Genomic DNA, 16,745 nt, shown 5'->3' with positions numbered 1-16,745 from the left:
ATAAGATTAGTGACAGATCTATCTACTGAAACTTGGCAAGCCAGAAAGGAATGGCAGGAAATCTTCAATGTGATGAACAGAAAAAAAATATGCAGCCAAGAATCCTTTATCCAGCAAGTCTGTCATTCAGAATAGAAGGAGAGATAAACGTCTTCCCAAACAAACAAAAACTGAAGGAATTCATCACCACTAAACCAGCCCTACAAAGAGATCCTAAGGGGGATTCTGTGAGTGAAATGTTGCAAGGACCACAAAGTACCAGAGACATCACTACAAGCATGAGACCTACAGACATCACAATGACTCTAAACCCGCATCTTTCTATAATAACACTGAATGTAAATGGACTAAATGCTCCAATCAAAAGACATAAGGTAAAGGAATGGAAAAAAACAAGACCCTTCTATTTGCTGTTTACAAGAGACTCGTTTTAGACCTGAGGACACCTTCAGATTGAAAGTGAGGGGATAGAGAACTATCTATCATGCTACTGGAAGTCAGAAGAAAGCTGGAGTAGCCATACTTATATCAGACAAGCTAGACTTTAAATTAAAGGCTGTAACAAGAGATGAAGAAGAGCATTATATAATAATCACAGGGTCTATCCATCAGGAAGAGCTAACAATTATAAATGTCTATGCGCCGAATACCGGAGCCCCCAAATATATAAAACCATTACTCACAAACATAAGCAACCTTATTGATAAGAATGTGGTAATTGCAGGGGACTTTAATACTTCACTTACAACAATGGATAGATCATCTAGACACAGGATCAATAAAGAAACAGGGGTCCTGAATGATACATTGGATCAGATGGACTTGACAGATATATTGAGAACTCTGCATCCCAAAGCAACAGAATATACTTTCTTCTCGAGTGCACATGGAACATTCTCCAAGATAGATCACATACTGGATCACAAAACAGCCCTTCTTAAGTATAAAAGAATTGAGATCATACCATGCATATTTTCAGACGACAATGCTATGAAGCTTGAAATCAACCACAGAAAAAGTCTGGAAAACCTCCACAAGCATGGAGGTTAAAGAACATCCTACTAAAGAATGAGTGGGTCAACCAGGCAATTAGAAGAGAAATTAAAAAATATATGGAAACAAACGAAAATGAAAATACAACAATCCAAACGCTTTGGGATGCAGCAAAAGCAGTCCTGAGAGGAAAATACATTGCAATCCAGGCCTATCTCAAGAAACAAAAAAAACCCCAATTACAAAATCTAACAGCACACCTAAAGGAAATAGAAGCAGAACAGCAAAGACACCCCAAACCCAGCAGAAGAAGAGAAATAATAAAGATCAGAGTCAAAATAAACAATATAGAATCTAAAAGAACTGTAGAGCAGATCAATGAAACCAAGAGTTGGTTTTTTGAAAAAATAAACAAAATTGATAAACCTCTAGCCAAGCTTCTCAAAAAGAAAAGGGAGATGGTCCAAATGGATAAAATCATGAATGAAAATGGAATTATTACAACCAATCCCTCAGAAATACAAGCAATTATCAGGGAATACTATAAAAAATTATATGCCAATAAACTGGACAACCTGGAAGAAATGGACAAATTCCTAAACACCCACACACTTCCAAAACTCAATCAGGAAGAAATAGAAAACTTGAACAGACCCATAACCAGCAAAGAAATTGAATCAGTTATCAAAAATCTCCCAACAAGTAAGAGTCCAGGACCAGATGACTTCCCAGGGGAATTCTACCAGACATTTAAAGCAGAGATAATACCTATCCTTCTCAAGCTATTCCAAAAACTAGAAAGGGAAGGAAAACTTCCAGACTCATTCTATGAAGCCAGCAGTACTTTGATTCCTAAACCAGACAGAGACCCAGCAAAAAAAGAGAACTACAGGCCAGTATCCCTGATGGTGATGATGGATGGATGCAAAAATTCTCAATAAGATACTAGCAAATTGAATTCAACAGCATATAAAAAGAATTATACACCATGATCAAGTGGGATTCATTCCTGGGCTGTAGGGCTGGTTCAACATTCGCAAGTCAATCAATGTGATACATCGCATTAATGAAAGAAAAGATAAGAACCATATGATCCCATCAATCGATGCAGAAAAAGCATTTGACAAAATTCAGCATCCTTTCTTAATAAAAACCCTCGAGAAAGTCAGGATAGAAGGAACATACTTAAACATCAAAAAAGCCATTTATGTAAAGCCCACAGCTAATATCATCCTCTATGGGGAAAAACTGACAGCTTTCTCCCTGAGATCAGGAACATGACAGAGATGTCCACTCTCACTGCTGTTGTTTAACGTAGTGTTGGAAGTGCTAGCATCAGCAATTAGACAACAAAAGGAAATCAAAGGCATCAAAATTGGCAATGAAGAAGTCAAGCTTTCACTTTTTGCATATGACATGATATTATACATGGAAAACCAGATAGACTCCACCAAAAGTCTGTTAGAACTGATACATGAATTCAGCAAAGTTGCAGGATACAAAATCAATGTACATAAATCAGTTGCATTCTTATACACTAATAATGAAACAACAGAAAGACAAATAAAGGAACTGATCCCATTCACAATTGCACCGAGAAGCATAAAATACCTAGGAATAAACCTAACCAAAGATGTAAAAAAAAGATCTGTATGCTGAAAACTATAGAAAGCTTATGAAGGAAATTGAAGAAGATATAAAGAAATGGAAAAACTTTCCATGCTCATGGATTGGAAGAATAAATATTGTTAAAATGTCAATACTACCCAAAGCTTTCTACACATTCAATGCAATCCCAATCGAAATTGCACCAGCATTCTTCTTGAAGCTAGAACAAGCAATCCTAAAATTTTTATGGAACCACAAAGGCCCCGAATAGTCAAAGTAATTTTGAAGAAGAAGACCAAAGCAGGAGGCATCACAATCCCAGACTGTAGCCTCTACTACAAAGCTGTCATCATCAAGACAGCATGGTATTAGCACAAAAACAGACACATGGACCAATGGAATAGAATAGAAACCCCAGAACTGGACCCACAAACGTATGGCCAACTAATCTTTGACAAAGCAGGAAAGACCATCCAATGGAAAAAAGACAGTCTCTTTAACAAATGGTGCTGGGAGAACTGGACAGCAACATGCAGAAGGATGAAACTAGACCACTTTCTATACCATTCACAAAAACAAACTCAAAATGGATAAAGGACCTGAATGTGGGACAGGAAACCATCAAAACCCTAGAGGAGAAAGCAGGAAAAAAATCTCTCTGACCTCAGCCGCAGCAATTTCTTACTTGACACATCCCCAAAGGCAAGGGAATTAAAAGCAAAAATGAACTATTGGGACCTCATGAAGATAACTTCTGCACTGCAAAGGAAACAATCAACAAAACTAAAATGCAACCAACAGAATGGGAAAAGATATTTGTAAATGACATATCAGACAAAGGGCTAGTATCCAAAATCTATAAAGAACTCACCAAGCTCCACACCCGAAAAACAAATAATCTGGTGAAGAAATGGGCAGAAAACATGAACTGACACTTCTCTAAAGAAGACATCCAGATGGCCAACAGGCACATGAAAAGATGCTCAACGTCACTCCTCATCAGGGAGATACAAATCAAAACCACACTCAGATATCACCTCACGCCAGTCAGAGTGGCTAAAATGAACAAATCAGGAGACTATAGATGCTGGAGAGGATGTGGAGAAATGGGAACCCTCTTGTACTGTTGGTGGGAATGCAAACTGGTGCAGCCACGCTGGAAAACAATGTGGAGGTTCCTCAAAAAATTAAAAATAGACCTATCCTATGACCCAGCAATAGCACTGCTAGCAATTTACCCAAGGGATACAGGAGTGCTGATGCATCAGGGCACTTGTACCCCAATATTTATAGCAGCACTTTCAACAATAGCCAAATTATGGAAAGAGCCTAAATGTCCATCAACTGATGAATGGATAAAGAAATTGTGGTTTATATACACAATGGAATACTATGTGGCAATGAGAAAGAATGAAATATGTTCTATTGTAGCAACGTGGATGGAACTGGAGAGTGTTATGCTAAGGGAAATAAGCCATACAGAGAAAGACATATATCATATGTTTTCACTTTTATTTGGATCCTGAGAAACTTAACAGAAGACCATGGGGGAGGGGAAGGAAAAAAAAAAAAAAAAGGTTAGAGTGGGAGAGAGCCAAAGCATAAGAGACTTAAAAACTGAGGACAAACTGAGGGTTAATGGGGGGTGGGAGGGCGGGGAGGGTGGGTGATGTGTATTGAGGAGGGCATCTGTTGGGATGAGCACTGGGTGTTGTATGGAAACCAATTTACAATAAATTTCATATTTAAAAAAAAAAGTATACTAGGGGAGGCAGATTATACTCTTAAAGATAGACTGTGGTGACATAAAGATGTTTTTACGGTCATAACAATAGCTTGTAAAAATCTTTAGAAGTTTCTAGTAGATTCCCAGATCCATTTGTAAGTAATCAAGTACAGTATTTTCATTATATTCATTATTTCATATATTCATTAATAAATATATGTTATTGTAACTTCCTTTTGTTAGGTCTTACTTTTGAGGAGAGGGATATCATTGAAGGAGCCTTCCGTCAAGGTCAGATTCGGGTTTTGGCAGCAACTTCTACTCTTTCATCTGGGGTGAATTTACCAGCACGTCGTGTAATTATTCGTACTCCGATTTTCAGTGGTCGACCTCTAGATATTCTTACTTATAAGCAGATGGTTGGTCGTGCTGGCAGGAAAGGGGTAGACACAGTAGGTAAGTGAGTTTGATTTTAATTGTAATAGCATTGGTGAAGGACAGTGTCAGTCTACTTGAAATCTGACTGATGCCTGCCAATTGATTTCTCATCATGCTGTATTTCTTTGTTATCCAAAGCACTAATGTCATGTTTTTGATTTGCTTAATATTTATAATGAATGTAAGTTATAATTTTCATATATCATTAGCCATTGATTTTCTCTTAATGTAAAATTAAGATTTTCTTTTATATGTGGTGAAATGATTCAGTATTATTCTAATCAAAATGATTTATCATATTAGCTAGAAGATGATTTTTAATTTCCAGTATAATCTATTTAGTGCTAATGAAGGGAGTAATTTTCATGGGGTTTTAGTTCTGCTTAGGTGACTGACCTAAGACTTCAAAGGAGGGATACTGAGAGCTGGAAAGTACTCTTACATTTAGGAATAGGAATTTCACATACCATTATTTTCTCTCTAAAATGGTGCTGGTTCTGAAAACACCTTTTTAGTTTCTTCTGTCAGCAAGTAATGGTAACATTAACAGAAACTAAGCAGAAGTTATGTCTTAAGCAATGAGGAAGAGTCTTGTTTGAATTAAATATTGAGGTAGCAGCAAATGTTATTACTAACTTGGTAGATAATTATGGGTGTGACAAAATTGTTATAAGTCTTACAACATTAAAGAGCTTTGGGAGGAAGTTCTCTGTCATCTCATCTTTCTTCTCTAGGATGTATTTTATTGACTAATATTATACTGTATGTAAAAAAATAGTTCTATGGTTGCTGAAGAACATTAGGATATCCAGGAGAAAAGGGAAAGTCTTAATGGGAAAATAAGTGGGATAGTCTGGGTGCAAAAACCTAGGTAGTATACAAGGAAGTGACTATTAGAATAACTTGATTTGTCTGTCATCACATCTGCATTTCAACCATCAGGAAGGGGCGATGAGGAAGTAAAGGACACAACTTATCCCTTAAGGGCACTTCTCAGAAGTTGCACTAAGTATTTCTCCTCACATCCAGTCGGCCAGAACTTAGTCACATGGTTACATTTCCCAACTGCAAGAGAGGCTGGGAAATATAACCTTTAGCTGTGTGGCCATGTGCCCATCCAACATGTAGGAGTTTTATTAAAGGAAAAATGAGAGAATGGCTATGTGTCTCAGCCCCAGTAACAAATGACTTCTCTGTAATCCCTGAAGGGCTATTGGCCTGCCTCTCTTTTAAGCCCTAAACATACTAATGATTAAAAAAAAAACATCCAACTCCTTGGATTTCCCCTATTATAGGCATCAAAGAAGTTTATCCTGCTCTGTCTCTTACTTTACCTATAAAATGTGCAGATTACACACATTTAGAAAAGGTTGGGGGAAGAGACAAAAACACTCCCTTCCTATTCCTATTTGCTCTTCCCTCTGCCCTTCCTTCCAACTCTAATTTCTTAGCAGGCTCAAACTTTGGAGGGTGGAGTCTAAGTTCATTTTACACAGCTACTCTTCTTTTAGGGTCAGAGGGTCTTTAAGGTAATATAGAAGATAAGGAGATTTTATTTGCCCTGCTATATTCTTAGCTTATACTTCTCTTTCTTGTAGGGAAGAATAATTGGAAGGTTGGTACCCTGGCCAAATTATCAAGCCTTAAATCAGATTAACATTTAAACAAAACTAAAATGTACCACAGTAACTTTGTATTTGAGGTCTTGGAAACTTCTGAAGTTTTGACTTTGCATAATGCTCCATTTCAGGATGACATATGCTTGCTCAGAACTTCCAGCAAATGGAGAATGTGTGAATATAGTGTTTCATATCAATTATGAAGATATGCATACTTGGTCATGCTTTTTAGATTATGTAGCATCTTTATAACTTCTTTACATTTTATAAATTATGTTAATGTTCCTAGACAGTTAATGGTGTTTTATTTAGATAACATTTTAATCTTTCTGTGGATTTCTTGGAACCTTCCAGTATAAGAGGTTGGTACTTTGTGCAAAAATAGTGATTTACAAGTCAAATATAATAATTGATTTGATTCTAATTGACTTGTCTATTGTAGTATGGATACAACCTCCTCAGACAGATGGGAGCAGGGACTTGGACTGTATATATTGGCATTAATTTTCATAAATCTTGCTCACTTTGAAAAAGGGTTGTCCATCTTGCTGAAGGATTAAAAGCTGAAAGTAGTTTGAATAGCCCAAAGTGGCTTTTTGTATTTGCCACTAATGCTAGTTGATCCATTTTGTAGATAATTTTTTATCTTAAGTTGGGCTATTTTGTAGTGTTTATAAGAGCCAGGTGATGCATTTTATCCAGCTGTTTTTGTTGCTGCTATTGTTTTGTTTGATGGCATCTATCTTTTTGTAATTATATCTAGGATAAACAACAACAGTCATCAAGTTTATAGTCCTTTATCTTTATCCTATCTTGGTTCTCAGTTTAGCAATCAGCTTTAGGAAAGGCTTCTCTCTCCCTAGAATGATTAATATACTCCACCACAATGCCATTTTTAGTTTTCTCTAATGCAAGTTGCCTTCATTTTCCCCCTTACACATCTACTTGCTTCCTTTCCCCTACTATTGGATTCATTTTTGAAAAAAAAAATTATCTTTTTTCTAGTCTTAATTACTGTAATAATAGTTTATGTTTGTATAAATTGTACCTTTATATATGTTTATAATGTGTAAGTGCTATCACATTTTTATTCATTTGATTGTCACAGTAACCTAAAGCTTTTTGATTAGTGAGTTATAATGTAATTTCTAGGTTTCTGTAAATATTTTTGAATTCGTGTTTTCATATGTAACCAGTAATAATTTGTATTTGCATTTTCCTTTATGATTTTCAAAATACCTCTATTATTATTATTATATACTTAATTATTCAGTAAAAACAGTTGCTCCTATGTGGAAGGAAATAAACTTTTCCTGTGCCTGCTTAGCTTCTATGGCTAGTGCCTGCAAATTAGACTGACAGATGGCAGATTAACAGGAGAAAAGGCATACATATTTTATTTGATATTAATATTTTAATTTTTTGCATAGACAGAGGACTTCATAGAGAACCAGTAAAGACCCAAAGAAGCAGTTAGATGTTAGGGGCTTTATACCCTTTTAACAAAAGGTAATAGAATTGTGAAGTGACAAGACCAAGGAAAAGGGGTTTGAGTTTCTAGAAGTGGTAAATTGTGGGAAAGTAAATATATACTGGAAACTAACAGAAGTTAAGGATTATTTAGTAAGGTTTATGCAGACCCATCTTGGTGCTGCCTTTCTGCATCCAGCGATAAGTGATAAGTGGAACACCTTCACAAAGAGAAATTTATGTCTTACATCTAGGCAAACAGGGTGAGGGCCAGGAGCTCTTACTGTGTTTGCTACTTCCTAAGTGCCTTCAGGTCAAAATAATCTTATGCCAAAGTGGCATGTTTTGGTATGGCATATTCTGATCCCCTTCAATCCAAAATTCAGAAAATTAAAGCATCAGCAATAATTTTATGATCGTAATAACCGCTATCATCTATTACCTTCTTTTTAAATAAGTAAGACAACTTAAATTCTCTTTGGCAGGTATATTATGGAAATATGTTGGGGTTTTGCAAATGTGCATTTTTTTGGTTATAGGTGAGAGTATCTTAGTTTGTAAGAACTCTGAGAAATCAAAAGGCATAGCTCTACTTCAGGGATCTCTAAAACCTGTTTGTAGCTGTTTGCAAAGACGAGAAGGAGAAGAAGTAACTGCAAGCATGATAAGAGCTATTCTGGAGGTAAGGAAGAGTTCACTAAATTATTTGCTCTTTGAAGCCTATAATATGATGATAGAACTTAATGATGTGAAGAAAAATCTTAGCTTTGTGTTTCATTGTGAGATTGTTTATAGTGTTCCCAAGTCTGAATGTCTTCTATTTTATATAGTTATTTCCTGGAGTTTAATACAGCTAGTTCTATGTCAGCGTATTTCAGAACAGTGGATTAAAACCCAAATGCCAGATGATTCTTTTTCTTTTTTAGGTATACTTTATTATTTTTTGAATTTTTAAAAAAGGTGACAAAAATGGACCATAGTTCTTACATACAGATAATACCTATTGACATTAAAATAAAATCAAATTACAAATAGACATGATTAGAAGTTTTAAACAACATGGAAAGATCTAAAGTGAAAAAACTTTCTATTCTGGGTCCTCAAAGGTAACGAATCTCCTTTTAAGTGTTTTGTGTATTCATCCAGAAATTTTTCTGTTCATATACCAGCATGCCTTGCTCTTGGCTTTAGTACTGGTGCTAGGGGGTTCTGGTACCTGTGCTCATACTTTTTTTCCTCCCCTTTCGCTCTCCATTTGAAAACAAAAACGAAAACACACTAAAAAAGGAAAGTAACTGATAACATAGGGTTGGTAAGGATATAGAAAGTAGGCATTCTCATATACTGCTGAAACTCTTTTGGGAGGGCAACTTGGACATATCCACTAAGATAAAAACAACAACACTGCCAAAACAGAACACATAGCCATTTACCAGTAGATTCACAACTAAGAGTTTTACTTAGGGATGTATTTGTGAAATTGCATAAAATTAAATGTACAAGAATGGTTATTATGGCATTATTGGCAATAAGAAAAAACTGGAAACAACCAAAATACCACAAATACTAAATAAATCTTGGTAAAACTATGCATTGGGGTCATTAAAAGGAGTAAGCTCTGTTTAGGTTGATTTAGTATGTTTTCAATCTGTATTAAATGGAAGAAGTCAAAGGGAAAATTAGTACACTTAATTAGTATATTTAATATAGTTGTAGGAAGATGATATCCACAAAACACAACTCACTTCACTTTTTCTACACCCATTCCCATCCCCTTTCTGGGTGGGGAATATTCAATACTAGCATTCCTATATGCCCATATGTTTCAGAAGGAAGGCTATGTTGTTAGTTCCTACATTTCAGATAGATAGTGATTCATTTATTTTCATTTATGAGAAAATGTATCTACTTTTAAGGAAACTTTTGATGTTGTCATTAGGTGTTATCTACATGTATAACGAGTGATAATGGAAGAATTAATAAAAAATCTCTACGTTAAGATGCTGAGAATACTTTAAGAGAACAAAATCACTTCATTTCTTTTATATCATAAGGGCCTGCATGTCTTATTAAAAAGTTACAGAAAATTTCAAACCTCTTATATCAGATAATAGTTGGTGGAATGGCAAGTACATCACAAGATATGCAGACTTATGCTTCTTGCACATTTTTGGCTGCGAGTATGAGAGAAGGGAAGCTGGGAATTCAGAAGAATCAAGATTCTGTTCAACTTGGAGCAATTGAAGCCTGTGTAATGTGGCTGCTAGAAAACGAATTCATCCAGATTACTGAAGCTAGTGATGGAACAGAAGGTAAGTGTGACTTAATTACAGTATACACTTTTTCATCTTTGCTGACTTTATACTGCTTAGTAAAAGGAAATTGACTTTTCAAACACTATAAAAGGAAACCGGTTTTTCGAGTGGTATATAAACTCATTTTTAGTACTTAGTGTTGGATTTAGCAACATCAGACATTTAGCATAGAATCTGCTCATAAATATGCATACATTGGGCAAAATTCTGTTTGTAAAATTTATCAGAGGCTAAAACGTAAATTATAGAGTACAGAAAGACAGTGTTTTATTTAATCTTTAACATTTGATACTTTATTTCCCTTCACCTGCCCCCAACCAGGAAAAGTGTATCATCCAACACATCTTGGTTCAGCAACTCTGTCTTCTTCACTTTCTCCAACTGATACTTTAGATATTTTTGCTGACCTCCAAAGAGCAATGAAGGGCTTTGTTTTAGAGAATGATTTGCATATTGTTTATCTGGTAAGTTCTGTTTTCTTCACTATTAAGTTTGTGAAAATGGGGAGAAAATACTTATATAGAATCCTGAACATCTTGGGAACATCTTGTTTGTCTTCTTTAGGGTAGCAGTGGTGGAAATAGAGTACAGGTAAGAAGAGAGTTGTTTTAAAGTAATAAGCTAGGGGCACCTGGGTGGCGCAGTCGGTTAAGCGTCCGACTTCAGCCAGGTCATGATCTCACGGTCCGTGAGTTCGAGCCCCGCGTCAGGCTCTGGGCTGATGGCTCAGAGCCTGGAGCCTGTTTCCGATTCTGTGTCTCCCTCTCTCTCTGTCCCTCCCCCGTTCATGCTCTGTCTCTCTCTGTCCCACAAATAAATAAAAAAAGTTGAAAAAAAAAATTAAAAAAAAAATAAAATAAAATAAAGTAATAAGCTAAATGTTATAGTGACATTTTAATTTATTTGTCTGCTTTTTTCTCTAACCTTTCAAAAAAGCATTTGAGGTGTTTTATAAAAAACATGTTTTACAATATATAAAAGAATAGTAAAGTATAATGAAATATCAGGAAGTTGAAAATAAGATCATCATATAAAATTCAAAGGTTTGTACATAAACATGCATGCCTTTAAGTCATGTACAGTTCCTGTAGCCAACTTTGGTTCTGAGTTTTCTAGCAACTACAGCAAACAGGAAAGCTTGATTAGTCTCAATATTGATAAGATAAACAAAACCAAAAAAATGAGGAAAAGGGGTACCTGGCTGTCTCAGTCAGTAAAGCATGTGACTTTTGATCTCTGGGTTGTAAGTTCGAGACCCATGTTGGGTGTAAAGATTACTTAAAAAAGTAAAATCTTTAAAAAAATAATTAGGAAAAATGTTGCATTTTATTGCATAAGAGAAATTTAGTCCTAAAAAGACACCCAGGGTCTTATATTCTTGAGAAAATCTCTATAATAAATGCAATAAGGAATTTTAAAGGCTTGTATATATTAGATAGTCTTTTATAACTATTTCTTATAACAAAGATTTTGATAAAAATTGAATAAAATAGGGTTTGAGATTGTATTCTCTGGAAAGAACCTGGCTAAAAATATTTTGTCAATTAAGAGCAGTCGTAGGAACTGACATAAGCAAGATGGCAGAATAAGAGGCCCCTGGCTCTAGTCTCCATAACAGAAATATGAATTAGCAACTATTTACAGACAAAAACACCTTTCTAAAAATCCCAGAACCTGGCAGTTAGGCTGAAACACATTCATGGAGCACAAAAACTGAGAAAAGCCACATTAGAAGGCTAAGAGCAGTGGTTTTGCTTTGACAGTGTTGCGCCTCCCTAATCCAGCACTGTACCACACTGGGAGGAATTCTCTGGGCCTACAGTTTCTCCAGTGAGAAAAAGAGAGCTTGGGGTTGACATCTAGCTTCCTCAGCAGTCTGGAGTGTTCCCTGGGAAGTCCACTTCTGTCTTACCTTATGGGGAATGCTAGGGAAATAGGCAAGGCTAGATTACCTGAGGAACAATATGGGAGGTAGGGCTCACAGGGATTTGTGTGTGGATTAGTGATGGCACTGCATCCCTCCTGGCCACCTTGCCCAATCAGAGAGCCCAGCAAATGGCTCCACCCACTTGTGCCAGATTGCTGCCTGTTTGACCAGAAAGCAGGGTGAACAGTTAAGCCCAGCTAAGATTCCCAGGCAAAGGCCTGACTGCAGAGCCCAGCCTGTACCTCTGCCCTTGCAGGTAACCAGTCTGACACCCCTACCCAACTGCAGAGCTCATCTTGTGGCCCTGCTGGAGCAGGGACTCTGAACTGTAGAACACAGCCAGAAGTCCTGCATGATCACAGGGTCCATCCTGCAGCCCCATCCAACTATGGAGCATAACCTCTGGCCACACCTGAACACAAAGTTCAGTTAATGGCACCACCTATCCAAGGAGTCTAGTCTCTGGTCCTGTCTGGTCAGAGAGCCCAGCCAGTGGCCATGCCTGTCTGCAGAGACCAGCTAACAGTCCCACCTGATCAGGCAGCCCAGGGAGTGGTCTTGCCTGAATGCAGGGCTGAGCCAGTGGCCCCACCCAACCAGAAACTCTGGCATCAAACCTTGCCCACCCTCCTGTGGGCTCTACCAGCTGGCCTTTGAGAACCTAGTTTGGACTGACTAGTGAAAATCTTTCCCTATTGAACCAAACCTGTAAAGACTAGAAGAAGTGACTGCTTCCTCAAATGCACACATACCAACACAAGGATACAAGAATAATGAAGAATCAAGGAAATATGGCACCACCAAAGAAACTAGTAAAGCTCCAGTAACCAAACCTAAACAAATGGAGATCTGTGAACTGACTGACCAAGAATTCAGAATAATCCTCTTAATGAATTTCAGTGAACTACAATAAAACACAGATAGTCAACCAAACAAAATTAGGAAAACAGTACATGACCAGAATGAGAAATTCAACAAAGAAATAGAAACCATCAAAAAGTAAAACCAAACATGAATCCTAGAGCTGAAGAATACAGTGGGTGATGTGAAAAATTCAGTAGCTTCAAAAGTGGATTCAGTCAAGGAAAAGAAAAAATCTGTGAACTCAAAGATATTATGCTAAGTGATATGTCAGAATGAGAAAGACAAGTATCATATGATGCCACTCATAAATGGAAAAAAAAAAGAATAAGCAAACAAAAAAGCAGAAATAGATCCTAATTAAAGAAAGCAAACTGAGGGGGTAGGGTAGGGAGATGAGCAAATTGGGAGAAGAGGAGAAGAAGACACAGGCCTCCAGTTGTGGAATGATTAAGTCACAGGAATAAAATGTAGAGCATAAGGAATACAGTCAATGATATTGTAATAGTGATATAATAAGACATGTTAACTATACTTGTGGTGAACATAGTATAATGTGTAAAGTTGTTAAATCACTAAGTTGTATACCTGAAACTAATGTAATGTGTCTACTATATTAAAAAAAAAAACAAAATAATGAGTTAATGGATACACAAAATAAAAGATGTAAATGGTAACATCAATGACCTAAAACATAAGGGGATAGAGAAGTAAAATTTTTGAGTTTGTGTATGTAATCAAAGTTAAGTTGTTATCAGCTTAGAATAGGATGTTATAACTATATACAATGGAACATCATTCAGCTATCAAAAAGAAGGAAATCGTGCCATTTGTGACAACATGGATTATCCTGGGAGGGTATCATGTTCAGTGCAGTAAGCCAGAGAGAAGAAGGCACATATAATATGATATCACTCACATGTGGAATTTGAAAAAGTTGAACTCAGAAATATTGTTAAATGGCAGTTGCCTGGTGCCAGGGCATGGGGAACATAGGTAGATGTTGGTCAAAGAGTACAAACTTTCACTTATAATATGGATAAGTTGTAGGAATCTAATGTACAAAATGGTAATTATAACTAATAACACTGTATTGTATACTTGGAATTTGTTTAGAGAGTAAATCTGTTCTTACCACAAACACACACAGAGTGGTAACTGTGTCAGGTGATGGATGTGTTAATTAACTTGATTGTCGTATTCATTACACAGGAACACATGTATCAAATCATCATATTATACATCTTCAATATATCCAATTTCATTTGCCAATTATACTTTGATAAAGCTTGGGGGAAAGGGGCAGATACATATATTTCGATAAGCAAGTGAGTGGTGGGAGCATAAAACTGAAATTATCAGAGAATTAGGAAGGTTGGGGTGCCTAGCCAGCTCATTTGATGGAGCATGCAACTCTTGATCTTGGGGTTGTGAGTTCAAGCCCTACGTTGGGCCTAGAGAATACTTTAAAAAAATAAAATAAATCTTAAAAACAAAGTTAAATAGAATTAGGAAGGCTTATCAGGAAATGCATTTAAATAAAAAACAGTGTTGAGGTGAACAGAGGGGAAATGCCAGAACAAGGCCATTTTTTCTTCTAGTGAACAATTGTAATACATGGGTGATAATATGCTCAAAGTTCTGTGCCTGAGAATGTGGCTAGGAAGAATCTCAAAGCCAGTGTTATAAGTTACCTGCCACGGTCTTAAAACTGTCTCATTTATCATACAGTGGATAAGATTATCAGTTCTAGGGTCAGACTGCCAGTTTACTTCCATGAAAATCAGATTGAATATAAGTCATTAAAATAATTGCTAATGAAATATGTGAGACAACTGTAAAAACTGTAAAAAAGTTATAAAAGTCAATATGGGAAAGAACTAGAAGGATACTGCTCACAGATTATTTTGCATTTCTCTTTAATATCTAACTACACTTGGCCAAAACAAATTGAATTTCAGTGTATTGTGGATGTGGTCTACATAAGAAAGCAGTGATAAATTCTAATCAGTAGACTTAGACTCAAAACAAAAGGCCTTGACCTTAGCTCAAAATGTGGCAAGTTAATATACATTTATGTTTTAAGTTAAATAAAACATGTAGTTTTCATATACTATTTTATTTTTTGAATATTTAAAACATTTATGTGATTCAAAAGTCAGAAGTACATCAAAAGGATGTACCTCTACTGACCTTCATAGATAACTATTTTCATTAGTTTTTAATACACAGACACACCTTGGCAATATTGCAGGTTTGGTTCCAGACCACTGTAACAAAGCAAATAATGCAGTAAGTGAGCCAAATGACTTTTTTGGTTTCCCAGTATATATAAGTTTATACTATACTATAGTCACTATAGTCTATTAAGTGTGTAATAGCATTGTCTAAAAAATGTGCATACCTTAATTTAAAAATACTTTATTGCTAAAAAATGTTAAGCATCATCTAAGCTTTCAGCAAGCCATAATCATTTTGCTGGTAGAAGTTCTTGCCTGGATGTTGATGTCTGCTAACTGATCCAGGTGGTGATTGCTAAAGTTGGAGGTGGCTGTGGCAATTTCTTAAGAATAAGACAACAATGAAATTTGCCAATGAAATTTGACTCTTTCACAAGCAATTTCTCTGTAGCATGCGATGCTGTTTGATAGCATTTTACCGACAGTAGAGCTTCTTTCAAAATTGGAGTCAATCCTCTCAAACTCCGCTGCTGCTTTCTTTATCAACTAAGTTTATGTCACATTCTAAATCCATTGTTGTCATTTTGATGGTTCTCACAGCATCTGCACCAGGAGTAGATTACATCTCAAGAAACCACTTTCTTTGCTCATCCGTAAGAGGCAACTGCTTATATATTCAAGTTTTATCATGAGATTGCAGCAATTCAGTCACATCTTCAGTCTCCACTTCTGATTCAGGTTCTCTTGCTGTTTCCACCACAAGTGCAGTTACTTCCTCCATGGGAATCTTGGACCCATACATTCATCCATGAGGGTTGGAAGTCACTTCTCTTAAACTCCCATTGATATTAAAGTTTTGACCTCTTCCCATGAATCATAAATGTTCTTATGGCATCTAGAATGGTGGAATCCTTTCCAGAAAGTTTTCAATGTACTTTGCCTGGACCCATCAGAGGAATTACTGTCTTTAACAGCTATAGCCTTATGAAATACAGTTCTTCAATAAAAAGACTTGAAAGTCAAAATTACAGTTGGCTCTTGAACAAAATGGGTTTGAACTTTGCAGGTCCACTTATACATGGATTTTTAAAAAATAAATATAGCACGGTACTGTGTATTTTCCTTATGATTTTCTTAACATTTTCATTTTTCTAGCTATATCATAAGAATACAGTATATAATATAGCATAAAATATGTGTTAATTGACTGTTTCTGTTATTGGTAAAGCTTTCCGTCAACAGTAGACTATGAGCAGTTAAGATTTGGGGAGAGTCAAAAGTTGTACACAGATTTTTCCACTGCATTGGGGTTGGTGCCCCAACCCCCACATTGTTCAAGTATTATCTATACTTCAAGATCCATGGACTGTAGAACGGATATTCCATTAGGAGATAGGAAAACAACATTTATCTTGTACATCTCCATCAGAGCTCATGAGTGACTACATTGTCTGCAGTAATTGGAAAGGAATCTTTCTTTTTCTGAATAGGTCTCAATAGTAGGTTTAAAATACTCAGTAAACCATGTTGTAAACAGATGTGCTGTCATCCAGGCTTTGCTATTCCATTTACAGAGCACAGGGAGAGTAGATTTAGCACAATTACTAA

General features: G+C 36.2%; 1 protein-coding gene across 4 annotated transcripts in view; it reads left to right on the top strand.

Annotated features, from left to right (window-relative positions):
- The window catches only part of POLQ (DNA polymerase theta), a 158,119-nt gene that overhangs the window by 19,637 nt on the left and 121,737 nt on the right, over nucleotides 1-16,745 (top strand). For all 4 annotated transcript variants that reach the window (XR_006207137.1, XM_042955297.1, XM_042955299.1 and 1 more), the window contains exons 9-12: nucleotides 4,571-4,783; nucleotides 8,394-8,536; nucleotides 9,962-10,166; nucleotides 10,491-10,633. Coding sequence is in view for 3 of the 4 variants with exons in the window: in XM_042955297.1 (XP_042811231.1) it covers nucleotides 4,571-4,783; nucleotides 8,394-8,536; nucleotides 9,962-10,166; nucleotides 10,491-10,633 (704 nt within the window). In the remaining variant the exon portion in view is untranslated. The remainder of the gene's footprint in view (nucleotides 1-4,570; nucleotides 4,784-8,393; nucleotides 8,537-9,961; nucleotides 10,167-10,490; nucleotides 10,634-16,745) is intronic.

Source organism: Panthera leo, chromosome C2 (genome assembly GCF_018350215.1).
Source record: "Panthera leo isolate Ple1 chromosome C2, P.leo_Ple1_pat1.1, whole genome shotgun sequence".
NCBI lineage: Eukaryota > Metazoa > Chordata > Mammalia > Carnivora > Felidae > Panthera > Panthera leo.
This window is presented reverse-complemented; position numbering and strand designations above follow the sequence as displayed.